The 18,979-nt window shown below is 34.4% G+C and overlaps 1 protein-coding gene across 2 annotated transcripts; it reads left to right on the top strand.

Annotated features, from left to right (window-relative positions):
* The first annotated feature begins 434 nt into the window (after positions 1 to 434).
* On the top strand, positions 435 to 9,773 carry LOC139870816 (protein FRIGIDA-ESSENTIAL 1-like). Of its 2 annotated transcripts, XM_071858592.1 has the most exons (6): positions 435 to 829; positions 7,408 to 7,774; positions 7,854 to 8,083; positions 8,181 to 8,819; positions 8,910 to 9,409; positions 9,507 to 9,773. In XM_071858592.1, the coding sequence occupies exons 1-6, from the start codon at positions 598 to 600 to the stop codon at positions 9,534 to 9,536; spliced, it is 1,998 nt and encodes a 665-aa protein (XP_071714693.1). In that variant the 5' UTR covers positions 435 to 597; the 3' UTR covers positions 9,537 to 9,773. The 2 variants fall into 2 exon arrangements, with proteins under 2 accessions (XP_071714693.1, XP_071714688.1); XM_071858587.1 differs by having other exon boundaries at positions 8,181 to 9,409.
* Positions 9,774 to 18,979: the final 9,206 nt, after the last annotated feature.

The following is an 18,979-nucleotide window of genomic DNA, read 5'->3' as shown; positions in this document are numbered from 1 at the left end:
AGAAGCAAAATGCAACCGCCACAACGCGCGGTCCGTCTCGGAACTAGTTATATCTATCTATTCTATATCTAAATTTAAACTTTGAACTTGTTAAGAGGTTTATGATATATTTGAAAATATATCATTTGATTTTGATTTAATGGTTCTTGTTGTGTTTTAGTTTTTAATTCAAGGGTGAAGATTATGTCATGTCATCTTTTATTTAAAATGTTTTGTTAATATTGTTTTTGTTATAATAAATAAAAATAGAGAATAGAGATAGAGATAGAGAATAGGTGACAACACTATTAAGATTTAACACTTAACATTTTCTTAAAATTAAAGTCTAATTTTACGAGTGTAAAGACTAATTTCAATGAGATGGAGTATGTAACGAATATACAGAAATAAATGAGACTCATCCGTTTTTTTAACCATCCTTCTATATGATACATAGTATATTTAGGTCAAGATTCAAGAGTCCAATACTATAAAAATTCACACATCACAATCTCATAGCTTTCCACCAAACCCTCATTCTCATTCCTGTAACCATTCCCAACAAACAACAATTTTCGCGCACAGTATCATAGGGCTTTCCACCAAACCCTCTCCCAAATGCCTACCACCACCGCGGCTGCCGCCGCCGTTCCTCCTACCACCGCCGTGACTGAATCTCAATCTCCTACCGCATCCGACTCCGATGAATACGAATACGAAGAAATTGAAATCGAAGAAGAAATCGAAGTTGAAGAAGAAGTCTCCGATGATGAGGATGAAGAATTCGAAGAAGAAGAAGAAGACGAAGATAATGCGCCTCCATCAATCGAAAACCTCGATGATCATAAAGGTTCTATATCTATCCACCTTAATTGTGTATTCTGCGTGCCAATTATATGATATTATGTTATTTCTTGTTTTGATTTTGGAATTTTAGGTTTTTTTTATGATAGGTTAATTGATCATGCATGTATGCTAATTTGGGGATTTTTAGTGTTTGTGCACGTGTTTAATAAGAGAGCTACACCTTGACTAAATTTTAATTATCTTTTAAATTTTGTAATAACTTTAACAGATGTTGAATTGTATCTCAATAGAAACTGTTGTTGGCTTTTAGTAATAATTTGGATGTGTACTGAATTTGGCATCAACAGAACTAAAAGTAGCTCTTTTTTTTTGGGACATGTGCAAACACTATATGCTTAAAGAATTTATCTGTTTGATGTTTATGTTTGATTGGGGATATATTATGTGTCTCCTGTTTGGTGTGCAGACTTGTGTGTTAGAATGTGATTGAATACTGTAATTAGTTTTGTTATACATTGTTATGTGGATCATGGGTGCCAGTAAGACCACTCCCCATTGCTTTCACTGAACTTCTTAGTTGACACATCACTATCACTAACCCATAACGAAATAATAACTAAACACTACCTATCATAACTAAACAATACTCACAAATATACCTTACGAATATACAAATTATACAACAAGTAAAACATAGTGTACAATAACTAAAACCTTTTTTGTGAACAGTGGTGTATCCAGAATCAAAACTCAATGGGGTCCCTGAATTTTTTTTCAAAGCTAATTATTTTTTAATGACACTTTAGTGGTTGTTTACCTAAGAAAACCATAAATTTTCAAAATAGATGGGGTCCTATCCTTAAATTTAATGGTGTCCATACACAATTTGATGTATACATTGTATAAATTTTTTTACACTAGTGGGGTCCGCTAGACTCGCCAATGTTTGTGAAGCTAATCGTTATTGGCGTAACGAACTTGTTTTTGGCGAAAGAATCACTTCTATCCTGCCTATGGTGTGAAGTTTTTGGCGGACTATTTGTGAGCTTCACGCTCCCTATGGCGCTTTCGTCCGGACTGGTCTAACAAGAACCTTCCTGTCTAGGGATTACTTATGATGCCCTAGCGCCTAGCGACGTAGGTTTTTTACCGGTGGTTACAACACTTTATGTCATCTTTTGTATTGTAGAGACTAACCTAAGTAAAAAACTATGAAGTCAATGGATTGTTAGTCTATTCATTGAGTGCACGTAGGGAAGATTGAAAGACCGTACCTTTTTAAGGAAATAAGTTTATTTAGGAGACACAAGGTGTCTTAGTGATTGCTAATCTATTCATTGAGTGCATATAGGGAAGATCAAAGGACTATACATTTTAAGAAAAGAAGTTTATTTTGGAGAGAGAAGAGGATTTAGTTTATCATTGAGAGTAACTAAAAGAATGTTCTTGTGCCTTTGTAAATGACATCCATTTGTCATACTATATGCTGATAAGTGAAAATGGAAATGTCAATGTATTTTCGAAGGGAAGTTCGTATGTGGAAGGAATCATATTTCATTCATGTCATTTGATTATGTAGAAACCAAATTCGCAGCAAAGAAACACCAACACTTTAGTGGCCAATGAAGAGAAGGAAATAAAAGAAATAAGATCACATGGCTATGAGAATATAGGCACATTCACAATTTTAAGCATTTCTTGCTCATAAACAGTTTGATTTAATCAATAAAGTTTAACAATCGGGAGTAATAAACACGACAATGACAACTCAAACATCTAACATTATAGCGCATAGTATTAGGTTCCACATGGACACTAACAAAGTGAAACCAAGTGAGGGGGAAAACTAAGGGGGCAAAACTTCTATATTAAGCTATAAGATAATGTGTTACTATCCGACATTCCACAGTAGACCAACATATGTAATAAAGCTACATATTACCAACAAATACTCGTGGAAAAAACCTTAATTAAACATCATCAAAGCCTAGGATTACATACTTATATCGAACAAAGTTACAAAAATCCTATTTTTACTTATAGTACCTTATATGATAATACTAAGCTACTAGTTGTGATATTTTATCCACGTGATAGTCCGTAGTATGTGACGAACTCGTGTTGTCAAGTTAGTAGCATTACATTGGATTCCATAGATGAAGAAGAATGTTAATACAAGTTGATCTAACTCGATAGAGAGTAGTAGATTGAATGTAATGCTTCACAATTATATAAGATTGGAGAACTCGCAACTCGGGAGTACTAGGTCAGCACTTTTTGGTAGTACTCGAAAATTCGGGGAGTCCTCGGGGAGTAGGATGTCACCAAGTTTGACTATGGCTGATTTTTCGAGTGATCTCGAGTTTTGGCTTTGTTAACCAACTTTTGACCGAGTTTGATCAAGTTTGACTGAGTATTTAAACCGAGTACTTGGATCGATCTTAAAACTGAGAACTCGGCGTATTACTCGCCTCGCCTAGTTTACCGGATCTTAACCCTGGTTGTTCAGAAATATTGTGCATTTCACCCATCTTCAAAACTAACACATAAATTCGACAATAATCTTCTAACCTGAATCAACCAGCTTGCCAAACGGTTTATGCAATTCATGTTTATCTTTGGTAATTTAGACCCACCATCTCACAACCGCAAGCTTACCCGAATTGCCACCTTTGTAACGATTAGTTGTATGAACATGTCAAGAATGATCGTTGCATTACTTAAGGTGTGTTTGTTGCTAAAACTCTTTTCAAAGAATATTTTATGCAAATTGGAAAACTAGAAAATGTGTTCCAAGTTTTTGTTTTTCGTTTTTCTATAAGAATATCGATTGAAAACGTGTTCAAGTGTTGTTGAACCCCGACTACTCTCGATTAATCTCCGATTACTCCTTTTTAAGAAAAGTCCGTTGCGATTTTTCAAAAGCCGTTCAATTAACTGGTCAACGTTGGTTAATGGGTCCAAATTGGATTTGCTGGTTAAAGTCAAAATTGGTTAACATTTTAGCATGAATCTAAACTATAATTTTAGAGTTTTTAAAGAAAATGAACGATTGTATTTATGTTTTTAGACAATTATGTCTATGTTTATTGTTTCTTTATATTTACACATAATTTTGAAATTTAGTTTTTAAATGTATAAATAGTCCAATATGTTTAATCCCCGATTAATTCTCGAATTACCGATTACTTGCTCTAAAGTCCCGACCGATTCTCCCCTAGTAGCAATTTTTGCAACCTTGGTGAAACTATGATTTTTGTTTTTTTGCATTTCTCATCCTGGAAAATGAAAACATCAATTTTGTTCAAACACATTTTCTAAATTTTTATTGTTCTTCTAGAGACAAAAATCATTTCCAAATCTCAAGAAATATGGAGAAATCTCTCTTAAACTAAATGACACTTATGATTTATCTTGAACTCTACTAATGATCCTTAGCGTTTCCATTCCTACGTTGTACTAAGTGTATCCTAAATTTCCATGTTGAAGTAATATTGCATATTCCATCGGCTTGAATTTATCATCACTTTAGTTGATGTCACTCTTGGTTAACAAAGTAGTTACCTAGCTTTCAATGCTAGTATAGACGGTTGAAATTTTTTCCTGTCTAGGTTACCCACGGAGGGAGATTATGTTATTATGACTTAGATGTATGTGGCACAACCGGGGTATCCTTTGATCGTTTTTGACCCTTTTCTTAGCCACTTTCAAGACGTTTACATAGTTAGGTTTCTGAATGTTAGACCTTTTGTTAAGAGATCGAGACACCGTACACTAGGCCACCACGGATACCTCACACTAGGCCACCGATGTGATTGTTAAGATGTTTACGTTGATTACGTTTTGTGGAGGGGTTGAGATGGGATATATAAAGGATTTGCATATTATACTTTATGATTCGAATAGGACATGATATGAAGAAATTTTTTGTTTCTTTTTCTTGAAAGACAAGGCCCCAAAGTGTAACTAGAGTGAGAAGGGATATGTAAAGGATTCGCATATTATAAGTTATGATTCGAAGAGGACATGATAGGGCCCAAGAAACTTTTTTTTTGTTTTTTCTGAAAGGAAAGAGTGTAACTAGAGTGAGGAGGGATATATAAAGGATTTACATATTATACGTTATGATTCGAAGAGGACATGATAGGGCTTAAGGAACCTTTTTTTTTTTTGGTAAGGCAAGGCCTCAAAGTGTAACTAGAGTAAGAAGGGATATATAGAGGATTTGCATATTATACTTTATGATTTGAAGAGGACATGATAGGGCCCAAGTTTTTTTTTTTTTTTTTTTTTTTTTTTTTTTTTTTTTTTTTGAAAGGCAAGCCCCAAAGTATAACTAGAATGAGAAGGGATATATAAAGGATTTGCATATACTTTATGATTCAAAGAGGACTTGATAGGGCCCAAGGTACTTTTTGTGTGTGTGTATGTGTAAGGCAAGGTCGTAAAGTGTAACTAGAGTGAGAAGGAATCAATTTAATCAAAGACAACTATAACCTTGGAATTCAATTTGTTAAACCATTTAAATACACAAAGTACCAGACATCCGTTAAATGCTAGTGCGAATAGCTCGGATGAGGATGTCCATATATACGTATTCGCGCCCACTAGTTCAAAAACCTAAAGTAGTTAACAGCTCATGCGGACTCGGATTGTGGTGATTCAAAAGCTCAGACGTCCGTATTTAGATTGCTATAGCTCTTTGTACTTTTAAATACCATTTCCCCATCTTTTATAAAGGATTCGCATATTTTTGCGTGATGGTTCGAAGAGGACATGATAGGGCCTAAGAAACTTTTTTTTTCGAAAGGCAAGACCCCAAAGTGTAACTAAAGTGAGAAGGGATATATAAAGGATTTGCATATTATACTTTATGATTCGAGGAGGAAATGATACGGCCTAAGAAACCTTTTTTTTGAAAGGTAAGACCTCAAAGTGTAACTAGACTGAGAAGGGATATATATAAAGGATTTGCATATTATACTTTATGATTCGAAGAGGACATGATAGGGCTTAAAACCTTTTTCTTGAAAGGCAAGACCAAAAGTGTAACTAGAGTGAGAAGGGATATATAGAGTATTTGCATATTATACTTTATGATTCGAAGAGGACATGATAGGGCCCAACAAACTTTTTTTTTTTTTTTGAAAAGCAAAGACCCCAAAGTGTAACTAGAGTGAAAAGGGATATATAAGGGATTTGCATATTATACTTTAAGATTCGAAGAGGACATGATAGGGCCCAACAAACTTTTTTTTGAAAGGCAAGGCCCCAAAGTGTAATTATGGGGAACCTAAGTCTTGTTTTGTTTGGAGATTCCTAAGCGCCCAACCACGAGGCCACCCCTTAGAGGTTAAATGTGTGTTGCAGCTACCCTGGATCGAAATCGGAAATAGGGTCTAAGGAACGTGATATGAGGCACAAAGATGAAATCTTGTAAACATATGAAAATTGATTAAGCAACTAGCATGATAGCGAGTAATAAATGGGTTATTAAGATGAATCCATTTTGTGTCTCTATGCAGATGCACTAAAGGCACAAACAACAACAATAAAACCCAATCACGCACATGCGAGGTTGCAAGGTTGTAGACAATCCTGCCTCTACCCTAGAATAGAAGAGAAGTCGTTTCTCAAACCACAACTCGAGAAAGAATTCTCCACCCACCATGAAGAGAAAGTCACCCCCTCTCTACTCCAGGGTCGAGAGATTGCTTCCGTGAGGACCTCCGGTCCAAAAAAAAAAAAGAAAAAAAATTTGTTTTGTTTATTGACGTTGTGAAGTAGTGAAGATATGTTTGAGAGTGTTGTTTACATATATTTGGCCCTAGCTTGGAGTGCATTGAAGGATGCAATTTATGTTCTGAAACTTTAAGGTTTTCAATTGTGAGTAGTGAATTTGAGTGTGTTGTTTACATATATTAGGCCCTAGCCTGGAGTGCATTGAAGGATGCAATTTATGTTCTAAAACTTTAAGGTTTCACATTGTAAATAGAGAGTTCTAACCCAACTTGTCCATGATGAGACGATTGTTAATGTTAGTTTAGTTACTAATAGACATTGATGAGGTACGGAACAGGATGGAACTTGATATGCAAGGAATTGGAACAAGTAAAGGTTAAATATTTATTTATTAAATAGAATATATGTAGGATTGATTTCTAGGTCTATTAGTTTTACATCAGACATGGCTGACTCTTTGTTATTCAAACTATTAGTTTTAAGATCTTTGGATTCAAATGTTATCTTCAGAGTCATGGAAACATGGTCTCTACTTTATTACTTGTCAGATACTTGATTTTAATCTTATTAGAATGAAAGCTTTTATCTTTTCACCCTTTCTACTCAGCACTCCTTTTAGTTAGCAATTTGAGAAACCTATTGTTTGTGTGATTAGAAGGTAAGTGGGGACATTAGAAGATAGCGAATAGCGTAAAAGGTAGGTAACTATCTCTTTAAGTTCATGTTACCTGTTCAACCAAAGATTTTCTCTCTCAATTTTGTTTCTCTAAAGTTGATTAAAATTAAGCCACGTGTTTTGACTTTCTGTCGATTCAAAAATTATTGAGGACTATGAACTTGAATCTGATTGCTGATGATAGATACTGTGGACCCTTGCAGGCAAAGAAACAATCATAACCGTTGAGGAAGCTGCTCCTCAATGTGACGATGAGTTGACCCGCGCTGACCCGCCCAACCCGTTTGTTAACGATACTCCCGTTGAAGAAGCTGCTACTCAATGTGATGGTGAAGTTATGAAATTGATGAGCGCTGACCCGGTCAACTCATTCACTGAAGCTAGTAAAGAGTTGACTGTTGTAGAAGAAGCTTCTCAATGTAATGGTGAATTTACGAGTGCTGACCTGTATAACCCATTTGATGTAGCCAGTAAAGAAGTGGGACCCACTGAAATCCCACCTGTTTTGGAACAAACTACTACACAAATGAGTAATGATGGACAACAGAAGGAACCCGAACCCGAACCCAGGTGACAACGACTACTAGTTTCTTTGTCTTATCAACAACATCCTAGAATAATCTAATCTAATACTAATATATTATTATAGGTTTTCCAGATTGGATGTGTCGGGAATTATAAGACGTAGAAGCTCGTCACCTGTATCGGAAACTAACGATAGAAACAAACGGGCAGCTCTCGTATGCGATTTCTTTGCAAAGGGTTGGTGCATTAAGGGAAACTCGTGTAGGTTTCGTCATATCGAAGACCAACTAAATGTTGTTTGCGACAAACAAAATGATAGTTCTGTAGCTGCAATTGAACCTCACGATAGCAAAGGTAATCCATGTATTTATGTGAAGTATAAATACGGAATTACCTTTTTTTATTTTACTTTTTAATTTATTTATTATACAAATCCTCGTTGCCCTATCAGGTCTGGCAACAACTTCTGCACCTGCACCAACTATCACTTGTACTTCTGAAATGACCGATTTACCCAACAAGTCCAACGAGAGCCCAACGACTATACTTAATACAAAACCACAAACAGAAAATAGTGTAACCGTCTCTCCGTTTAATCATCCCGAGACGAACGGTATGCAAGAGAATGAGAATTTGGACAACGAGACTAAAATGAACCCGTTTTCTTCATCTATACGAGAACATAGTGGTAGAGGATTACATAATCACAAATTTCCTACAAGTAATTTTCCCTTAAATTATAATCATAGTTCGAACGTCTGGCGTAATCCTTCTACATATTTATCTTCTCCGTTTTCTGGTTCTGAATCCGAACGTCTACATCGCAGTAAAGACATTCCTTCCCATTCGTCTTTATTTTCAGAATTTTCTGCTTATAAATGGGAACCATCGAGGCCTTTCAGGTCAGCGTTTCTTATATCTCAAGGAATACCTCCTCCTGAAATCCAGTACGATCCAATCCGTGATAGTATCGAGCCGCCAAAGATCGTAGATAAAGCCGTTGAATTCCTGACTTCCAATAAAGCAGCAGCGTCCATCTCAAGCAAACATTCTGGTCAAAACGTCAATCCACCTCTAAACGAGACATGTGGTAAGGATTACGGTTACGGTTCTGATAGGTTCTTTCTTGCTAGTCATGTAAATAGCAATGAAAATGACCATGAAAATGACATGGATGTAGATAGTAACGAATGTGAGTTGTTCACCGCCAAAAAGGCCGTAAACACAAACGGTGAAGGCAACGAAAAGATTCCTGCAACAATAACTACACCTCCGGCTCCAGCTACGGTTATGGATAATATCGTACAAGAAAATAGAGAACACGTTAGTCACTATTCTCTAGGACAAAATGACGGTCCATCAAGAGAAGCTAAAGTAGGAGATGAGGGTAGCCAACATCATCATCATCATCATAAACAGACGTTTGATCATGAAGGGGATATGAACAGAGAATCCAAAGCTGTTAGGCATTTTCGTGCTGCTCTGATAGAATTTGTGAAAGAATTAGTGAAGCCAACATGGCGTGATGGTAAACTGAGCAAAGATGCTCATAAAATGGTTGTTAAAAAGGCTGTAGACAAGGTCCTTAGCACTTTACCGCCAGAACATGTTCCAACCGTTCAAGAATCTGTTGACACATATCTTTCCTCCTCTAAGTCCAAACTTGCGAAACTTGTCGAGGTGCGTTTTCTTGCTGTTTTGATTGGTGTCCGTTAGGTATAAGTAACGTTAGATATTATGTCTATGGCATTTGACAGTTAGGCACTTATGTTTGCAGGCATATATTGAAAAGTATGGGAAACTATGACATGTTTATGCAACATTCGTTGGAGTTTTAATTGTATATGGAAGAAAATCATCCTTGGTACTCGAAAACATCCTGGTTTAAAATCTTTGGTTGGGTTTAATGGTATTTGTATCTATGCTGCATCTTAAACTTTTCCCGGAAGTTTTTGATCACTCTATGGTAACATGTGAAACTCTCTTAATATCACTATCTGCACTTTTTTATTGCTACTAGGACTTTTTTTGTGCTATATGATTATTCCGATTGTCACTATCAGTTTCTATTTGGCTATGCTGCTGATATATCTGGTTACTTTAGCTTATTGTGGATGATGGCTCTATAATAAACCTTGGTACTTGGGTTAGGATAGGGGTAGCTCCTCTTTGATTTCAAGTGCTGATTAATCCAAGGTATGCTGGTTTTGGATGGTGGCTTAGTTTTGGATGGTTGTTTACTTTTGGATGGTTGTTAAGTTATGGAACAAGGATCCCAATAGGGTTCTTCAAAGAGTATATGGGTAGCCCTATTAATGATGCGCATACTCGCACGCTCCATATACACGCATCACATGTGACTGGCACGTGCCTAACACTACATAATCAAAAAGTTGCTAAGTAGTAACTTATAGTATTGCAATGCGCTACAAGTACAACGCGCTCATGATCCATGAAGCGCCGTCAATATGTGCGCGCCTAAAACCGACGTTACTTGCGCTAAACCTGAATTCTTGACAATACTGAATCAAGGATTATTGCGTATAGTTTACAGGAAGAGCACAAACCAACAAAAGACACCACAAGTGGTTGGCACGATCTTAGCATTGTACGATCACCAGATCGTGTGGTAGTTACGGCTGTGGCAGACACTGGCAGACTGCATGGGAACCACTCACACTTTTCCAGCTTTTGCAGACCAAATAGTACGACATGGCAAGAGCATGTTCCCTTTGTCCTATTACGTGGCACTAAAGGACAAAGACGTCCACCTATAAATAGAGCATTAAACCCTCATTACAACATACATTACACAAACTATATTCTACACACACTTACACTCACAAATCACGTACGATTATATCATTGTCGTCAAGAGTCTAATTCGCGCAACCGGAATCTTAACAGTCCCTTAAGCTTTATTTAACGGTTACAGGTAATGCTCTATAAACATAAACCTTAACAACTCGCTTGAGCCATCAATACCGGCAAGCCCGATGATGGTGAGTCAACGTTTAACAACCTCTGTTGAGATCATCATCTCACATTGGAGTTATTCACGGTACATCGGACCGAAGAGTTAAACTCGAAGGACCTTTAAGTCCCCTTCTTTTGTTGACCAAGTGTAGACCGAGCCCTTATGATCAAACTTATGCTTGATCACCCTTCTTTGGTTTCAAGAGCTTATTAAACCCACGTATGTTGGTTTGGACGGGGGTTTAATTAATTGAACACATATCACTTATGAGGTTTTTTGAAGAGTGATAGCCATTGTATGGTAAGTAAGGGTGAAATATCAGATTTTTCTATTGGTAAGTTGAGTGGGTTTTGTACAGTTTTTATCCACGTATAATGTTTAGGCAAGGTTGGAAAAGACATGAGACAGACCCTGTCAATGTGCATAGTCACCACGATTGCGACAAGTGTTTTTCGAAATGGTTGGGTGTAACTTCATCGTCAAGCAATGTCAATGTAAGTAGCTATTAGCGTCTTTTCATCGTATTCAATATCTTCATCCTCTTCTCTTATTAGGTTTTAATCACGACCACCAGGTTACGGGACTACTAAGCACTATGAAACCCTTATAAGAATCCATATTTTTACATGGAAACCATTATCATCGATTGCACACGTACATCAACAAATACTTTGATCTCGTTCAACATAACTAGGCATTTGGTGTCAATGACGACCGTGTCCAAGTCATGCTCATATTTTCTCTATTTTCTCATAATAAGTTGTTTTTCATTGATTTCGATCAAACTCTAAAGTTTTATGTTGTGATGTTGAAATGGTGGTGATGTATGGAATTCGTTAGGGATGAAGTTGGTTGACAAAGGAGTTGTTAGCCGGAATAAATTTATGCATCATTGATCAAAACTGAAATTCAAAATTGAAATTAACACGTGGAAATGAAAACTGGAACTATGAAAATTTGGGTATGTTTGGCAAAACTAGCTTTTGGCTGTTTTGATGGCAGTTGGTAGCTTTTTAGATGTATTTAGGTGTTTGGCAGAGTAACTCGAACTTTAAAAAATGATTAATATTACAAAAGCTATGAGTTTTTTCTCAAACGCTACTTATAAATTCTAGTTTACCTTTCTTCTAAAAGTTTTAAGCTCGCTTAGCTAAACAAAGCTTTTTATTAGCAACAACAAAACTCAATCCTACAAAAGTGCGGTATGGGGGAGGTAAGATGTAGACACTCCTTCCTCTATCCTAGAATTAGGATAAAGACAAGTTATTTCTCCACCTAGAGTGAAACACCCCAAGAGTAGAGAAAGTCCTCCTCTCAATCTTCTATAGATCGAGGGATTGCTTCCGAATGGACCTCCGACCAATAAGTAGGTTAAAAAAAGGAAAAAAAAAGTATGTGACGCCATTAAATGGTAGAATCAAATTTTCATGGGTTTTAAACCTGCCTGAATTTCAATTTAGGCTCTAAGTGAAAGTCAAGTCGTCAGTAAGTCGACAATCGACGCTTGTTGTTGACTCGATTAATAGAGCCATAATAGCTTGGGGCGAAAAGCTCCTAAAAGCTCAAAAAAACTCCCTACCAAACTTCGTTTTAAACTCGAAACTGATATCTCAAATGTGAAAATGAAAATTAAGACACGTATCTGATAACTGAAACGCAAAACTAAACTTATCATGTGAAACTGTAATCTGAACGCGCATCAACAAGCTGAAATGCGGAACTGAAATCTGTAACATGAATCTAAAATCTAAAACGCAGAATTAAAATTAAAAATGCGAAATTGAAAATTGAAATTGAAATACGCATATGAAACCGCGAAGCGAAAGAAAAATCTATTGCACGAAAAACTAAAACGCGCATATGAAAACTGGACCTGAAATATGTAACGAGAATCAGAAAGCTGTTAGAAAGCTAAAACGCGCTTTTGTAAACTGAAATGGAAGACTGAAAACTGAAACGCGAATCTCAAAATTGAAATGCGAAACTCAAAACTGAAACACGTAGCTTAAAACTGAAATGCGAATTTGAAACATGAAAAGTGAAACTAAAATTTGTAACTTATAAATTGAAAATACAAACTGAAAAGATTGAAAAGATTAAAATATAAGGAATATGTATGTAGATATAAACATAAACACAATTCTTAGTTGATGGAATGAAATTCCGTTCAATATCTCAAAGAATTGAATTGCTTCCATTCATGGAATTTGAAGGAATCGATTTCCATTCCATGTGTTATAACCAAACACAAGAATGGAATGGAATCTAATTCCATTCCTTCACTTTCTACGAACCAAACGCAAGAATGGATGGAATATAATTCCAATGCCATCATAATCCTTCCACATTCCGGGAGCCAAACATGCCCTAAATTTCATTCCTTAATGTATTGCCAATCAACCAAAATGGAGTGGAATAGTATTCGACTCAAATTCCCTCTGATTTTTGTGACTCAAACGTGTGAAACCAAGTTTGATACTAAGAATCTAGAGAATGTGAAATGATTCAAAACCAACTCTGATCAAACCCCGAACCTTGAGCTTCCGTTTTGATTTGTTATTTGGGTTTATATAATCACGGCCACAAACATCTATAATCAGCTTCAACCGTCCATAATCATCTAACATATGATGGACCATAACCATCCACTGTAAGAACATATTTACAAGTTCATGCTTACTTGTTTGCTTGCTTGAATTACATGTACAAATGGTGCGTTTTCATCAGTTGGGTTCAGAAATTTCTATTGTGTGATTTATCTGTATTTTATTAATTAATGTTGCTGACTTAAACCTGGCTCCCTGTTTTATCTGTTCCGACAGCTACATGATACTACTGTGGCAAAGCAATTCGAGATTGTAACATTGATCGAATATTTCGGTGTTTCCAAATTCCACATAAGCTAGTTTACATCACGTTAAACTGGTGAATTTTTGGAGGACGAATTTGGTCGAGGACTCAAAGAGTAGCATTCTTGAATGCAAAAGAGAGATGAGCGTCTTTCTACTGCAATGTCTGAAAGAGTAAATTTCATTTGCCTTTTATCTCCTTTGTGGGCGGCAAATTTTGACCCACTTACATATAAATGGGTCAAATTGGGTTAAGGTTATTTTAAGTCTACACACAGGTATATCAAAAAAGAGAGATTTAAGGTAATTGGGTCCACTGGGTCGAAGATCGTCCAATGTGTTTTACTATTAAATCATTTTATTTTAAGTAATACCGGGTATTACTATCTGAACTTGGGTGACAGACTAATAATTGTAAATTCGACATAAAGCAACCTAGAAGTGTCTGTTTCGACCACCCAATCTGCACATTGTGCGATCCTGAATGTTTAGATATAAATATATATAATGGTGAATCGTTTATGTTTAGGCACTGGCTTGTTCTCCTTTCGTGTTGTAATTATTGAGCCATGGTAAATTTCGCTTTCAAAGTACTTCATGCAATTGTCTTTTCTTCTTTCTCTAACTTTATCTTCTATTCTTCTGTTGATTGATTTATATGAAAATTATGTGTCATGGCATTTAAAAACCATTTGCTGGTTCATTAATTAGTAATTTGTTAGTTTCACTCCTTATCTTGAACAGACATACCAAAGAAATTCATGCCTCAAATCAAATATTGAAGAATTTTCATTGACTTAATGTCTTAATTGGATCAAGAGGTAAATTAGAGTTATTATGGCGCGTAACATTGATTTATTTGCAGCTAAGTCACTATCTTCTTGTTACTACTTGAGATGGTTATGTTTTTGTTTATCTACTTACAAAATGATAAAGCCACTTTTAGAAACAACCATCGTATATATAGTAACAAAGATCTTTTTTGCTTTGTTTTTGTGAATGGCATGTGAGATCTTAGTAGGTGATCCGTACATCATCTTACTTGAAATTGATCCATACACTACTGTTATTAGTCATACACTACTAAATGTGATCTAAAGCGTTGTTCTACCGTACAATATTGTAAAACACATTTTGTGGTGTAAGGTTAAAAATATAGTATTGTATAAATCATCACCCTTTAAAATAGCATTTTGTCTACCATTTCTAGTGTATACTTCCATTGACCTTTCAGTGTTTATGTATATATCGTTCGAGGCAGCATGGCTAATTCATATAAAAAATCACAACATGGCTAATTCTGTTTTTGTCACCCTTTATATTCTGTTTTTGATCCTACTGTGAGAGACACGTAGCATTGACTTAAAAAAAATTACAAAATTACTGAATCATACAGGAAGAAAAGTCTTGAATTTGGATCATCATTTTAGAGTTGTGTCTTTCGTATTATGAAAAACTCAGTTGTCAACAAAAGTGACATGTACGTAGGGTCGTTAGTTTGGGCTCACTCACCTAACCCCTTACTATCACATGATTGGGCCCATTTCGCATCCATTTTACTTGAATCAAGTTACTGGTATCAAGTGGCAAAAAAAAAAAAAATAAAAAAAAAGAAGTAAAGTTATTATTTCTTTGTCACTTAATTCGTCAATTAATTTTTTTTAGGAGACATAGATTCAAACATCCATTCTCAAACAAAGGCAAATGAAAACATGACTTAATATAGAATAAAGTTGAACAGCTTTTAAGTTAGATTGCTAATAAATGACCATTTTAATCAGTATATTTTTGTTGTATGCGCATTTTGGTTCTCATAAACCAAAATACAACACACTCGAGTTCAGAAAACGATGGCAGTCAAATTTGAGATAAACGAGTAGTTTGTTAGTTGTACAACTCGTTAAAAATTCTACCATTACATATGCCAAAATAAATGTCACGTCTGTTCAAACAGTAAATGAGTATATATATTAGTGATAGAATAGAATAGCGATCTTGATAATGAGCTGTACTTGAAGTATAAAAACATATGGGTGGCTTATTTCTTGAGCTGATGTGGTTCAACAGTTGGTGGCCTGCCTCCTTTAGGGGAGGTCAGGAGTTTGACCCCCGTTGGCTACATATTAAAAATACAATTTCATCCCTGCCATGAAGTATCCACCCATGACACATTTCCCACTACTTGGTCGTGCCCTTCGATCGGTTTCAAGGTTTCCTCCCGGGCAGCGATGGGGATGGGGTTATTATGGCTGCATCGGCATAGTCGAAACGAGAGATGATCGTAACGGGTGGTTTAATCCCCCTCGAGTGATCCCAAGCTGTTAAAAAAAAAAAAAAAAAAAAAAAAAAAAAAAAAAAAAAAAACATTGCTAGGCTTCAAAAAATGAAAAACGAAAATAATTAGAGATTAGAGATGAGGTTGTCACGTGTCAGTAACCTTAATGGTCCCCTATATACTATGAAATAATTAAATGAGTCGTCCCTGAACTATAAGGCACTTGACATTATTTATATTTATATTTATATTTATATTTATATTTATATTTATATTTATATTTATATTTATTTATATTTATATTTATATTTATATTTATATTTATATTTATATTTATTTATATTTATAGTCAATCTAAAGTTAAAAAGATAAATTGATAGGTCAATAGTTTAATTACAGATCTATAATTGTAATTAGAACACTTGGTTAAATTAATGGATAAGAAGTGGGTAGAGAATACGTGTGATTATATTAGAACCTAAATTTGTATAAATTAGGTTGAATTAGCATTGTTTTATATAAACTTACACTTTTGTGCATTATTTGCATTCAAGAATGTCCATGATGGTTGGATCGTCCGACTATCATGATTAGTTTTTATTTGTATATCAAAATGACGGAATATACAGTAAAAGCATGAAGTAGAATCATTAGAAACATCAATCAACTATAACCAAGGTGATCAATGTAGGTTCAAATTTTACTAATTATATGTTATGAGAGTGGGTAGAGAAATAAAGTTGTAAGGTTTTTTCTGTTCGGATTATCCGAAAAGAGCGAGTAATTTGATCTCATACTATAATGTACGTAATCTATCAGGAATACTCTCTAGGTAAAAAAAAAAAAAGATTACAGAGATATTTCAGTTATGGCATGTAGTCCTCGAATAACAATAAACTTTATCGTTTATTAGAAAAGATCATTTACATGTACATGGACTATTATATTAAAAATGAATATCGAGAATTAAGCCGGGGACTTGATATGTAATTAACGATGAAATGTGGACAAGGAACTGCGAAGATACTATTTTTGGCTCCACTCTCTCCCTAGTCTTTATCCTTACCCATTTGGATTTCCCTTTTATCCACTCCTGTTTTTCTTAGTTCCACACCTGTTATTTAACATTTATTAAGAATAACTTGAAATTAATATAGATAGATCCGAATAATAAATACAATAATTGAACTAGCCTGGTGGTTCTAAAACCAATACAAACAAACATACAACCGTACAACCAAAGTTAAACTAGTACAACTATCTCTAACAATACATCGCCACTACCAAGAAAACTGACCACTTCTTATCTTTCGTGAGAGGAGTGAGTTAACAATCGCTAACTTTTAACAAAGATAGTGAGCATTGTATTAAACATTTCGCCAGTTGCTACTTATAATAACCCGTCCTAATCCATTTGGACGAATACATTACATTTGGTTATATCGCGAGGTATTTGACCTCTATATGATACATTTTACAAACATTGCATTCGTTTTTAAAAGACAAACTTTCATTACATCGAAAGTTGACAAGCATGCATACCATTTCATAATATATCAAACTATCAATGACTTAATAATATTCTTGATGAACTCAACGACTCGAATGCAACGTCTTTTGAAATAAGTCATGAATGACTCCAAGTAATATCTCTAAAATGAGCAAATACACAGCGGAAGATTTCCATTAATTTAATAGACCACAAGATTTTCATTTCATTACTCATAAATATCATGCATCTGCATAAAAATCATTCATATGGATTGAACACCTGGTAACCGACATTAACAAGATGCATATAAGAATATCCCCATCATTCCGGGACATCCATCGGACATGATAAAAAACATCGAAGTACTAAAGCATCCGCAACCATGGATGGGGTTTGTTAGGCCCAATAGACCTATCTTTAGGATTCGCGTCAATTAGTAGATCGGTTTACTAATTCTTAGGCTACCAAGCAAAAAGGGGTATATTCGACTTCGATCATTCAACCATAGAATGTAGTTTCAATTACTTGTGTCTATTTCGTCAAATATTTATAAAAAACAGCGCATGTATTCTCAGTCCCAAAAATATATATTGCAAAAATATTTAAAAAGGGAGCAAATGAAACTCACAATACTGTATTTTGTAGTAAAAATACATATGACGACACTGAACAAGTGCAGGGTTGGCCCTGGATTCACGAACCTATATCATTTGTATATTTATTAATACACATAATTGTAAGCGAATAAATTTTATATATATAATACTTTATTGGTTGTATCATTTTTACATTAATGATATATATATGTCTCAAATATTCTTTTTGTATATGAAACTATTGATTTTGTTATGTTATGTGTCTTAGTATATTTTTATACATATCAGTTGTTTGGAAAAATAGTTATTATAATAACACTAAATACGATAATTATAATACTAATAATGTTAATAATAATACTTATATTAATAATATTAATGATTTCAATAATTATAAATATGATAATGATACTAATATTGGTGATAAATATAATAAATTGTATTATGATAGTAATAATAAAACTATTAATACTTAATGTTAATACTTAATGATAACAATAATAATAATACTAATACTAATTATTCTAATAATCTCATTCTAATGTTAGTTATATAACGATGATTTTATTAATCATTTTGATACTAATGCTAATAATAATAATGGTAATACTAATAATAGTAATAGTGATAATAAGTTTAATATTAACATTACTAAATATCATATTAATAATCATAATGATAATAATAATAATAATAATAATAATAATACTTGTTTTATTAATCATATTAATAATAATAATAATAATAATACTATTAATTTAATTAAGGATAATATTAATCATACTTCTAAATATTAGGAGTAATAATAACTATCATAATAATAATAACAATAAATAATAAATAATAACAATAATAATAACAACAATAATAATAAGTAAAATGTACTACCTTTAAAGGTTTCTGAAAAAAAACTGCCACAGCCGGGCTCGAACCCGAGACCTCTTGCTCACCCGAATCCTTACTTAACCACTCGTCTATTTCTGTTTTTATGAATATATCAGAAACCAATTTTTTTATTTAATCTGATTAGTTTGCTTCTCCTTCTTCTTCATGAGTTAAAT

The sequence above is a fragment of the Rutidosis leptorrhynchoides genome, chromosome 1 (genome assembly GCF_046630445.1).
Source record: "Rutidosis leptorrhynchoides isolate AG116_Rl617_1_P2 chromosome 1, CSIRO_AGI_Rlap_v1, whole genome shotgun sequence".
Lineage (NCBI taxonomy): Eukaryota > Viridiplantae > Streptophyta > Magnoliopsida > Asterales > Asteraceae > Rutidosis > Rutidosis leptorrhynchoides.
This window is presented reverse-complemented; position numbering and strand designations above follow the sequence as displayed.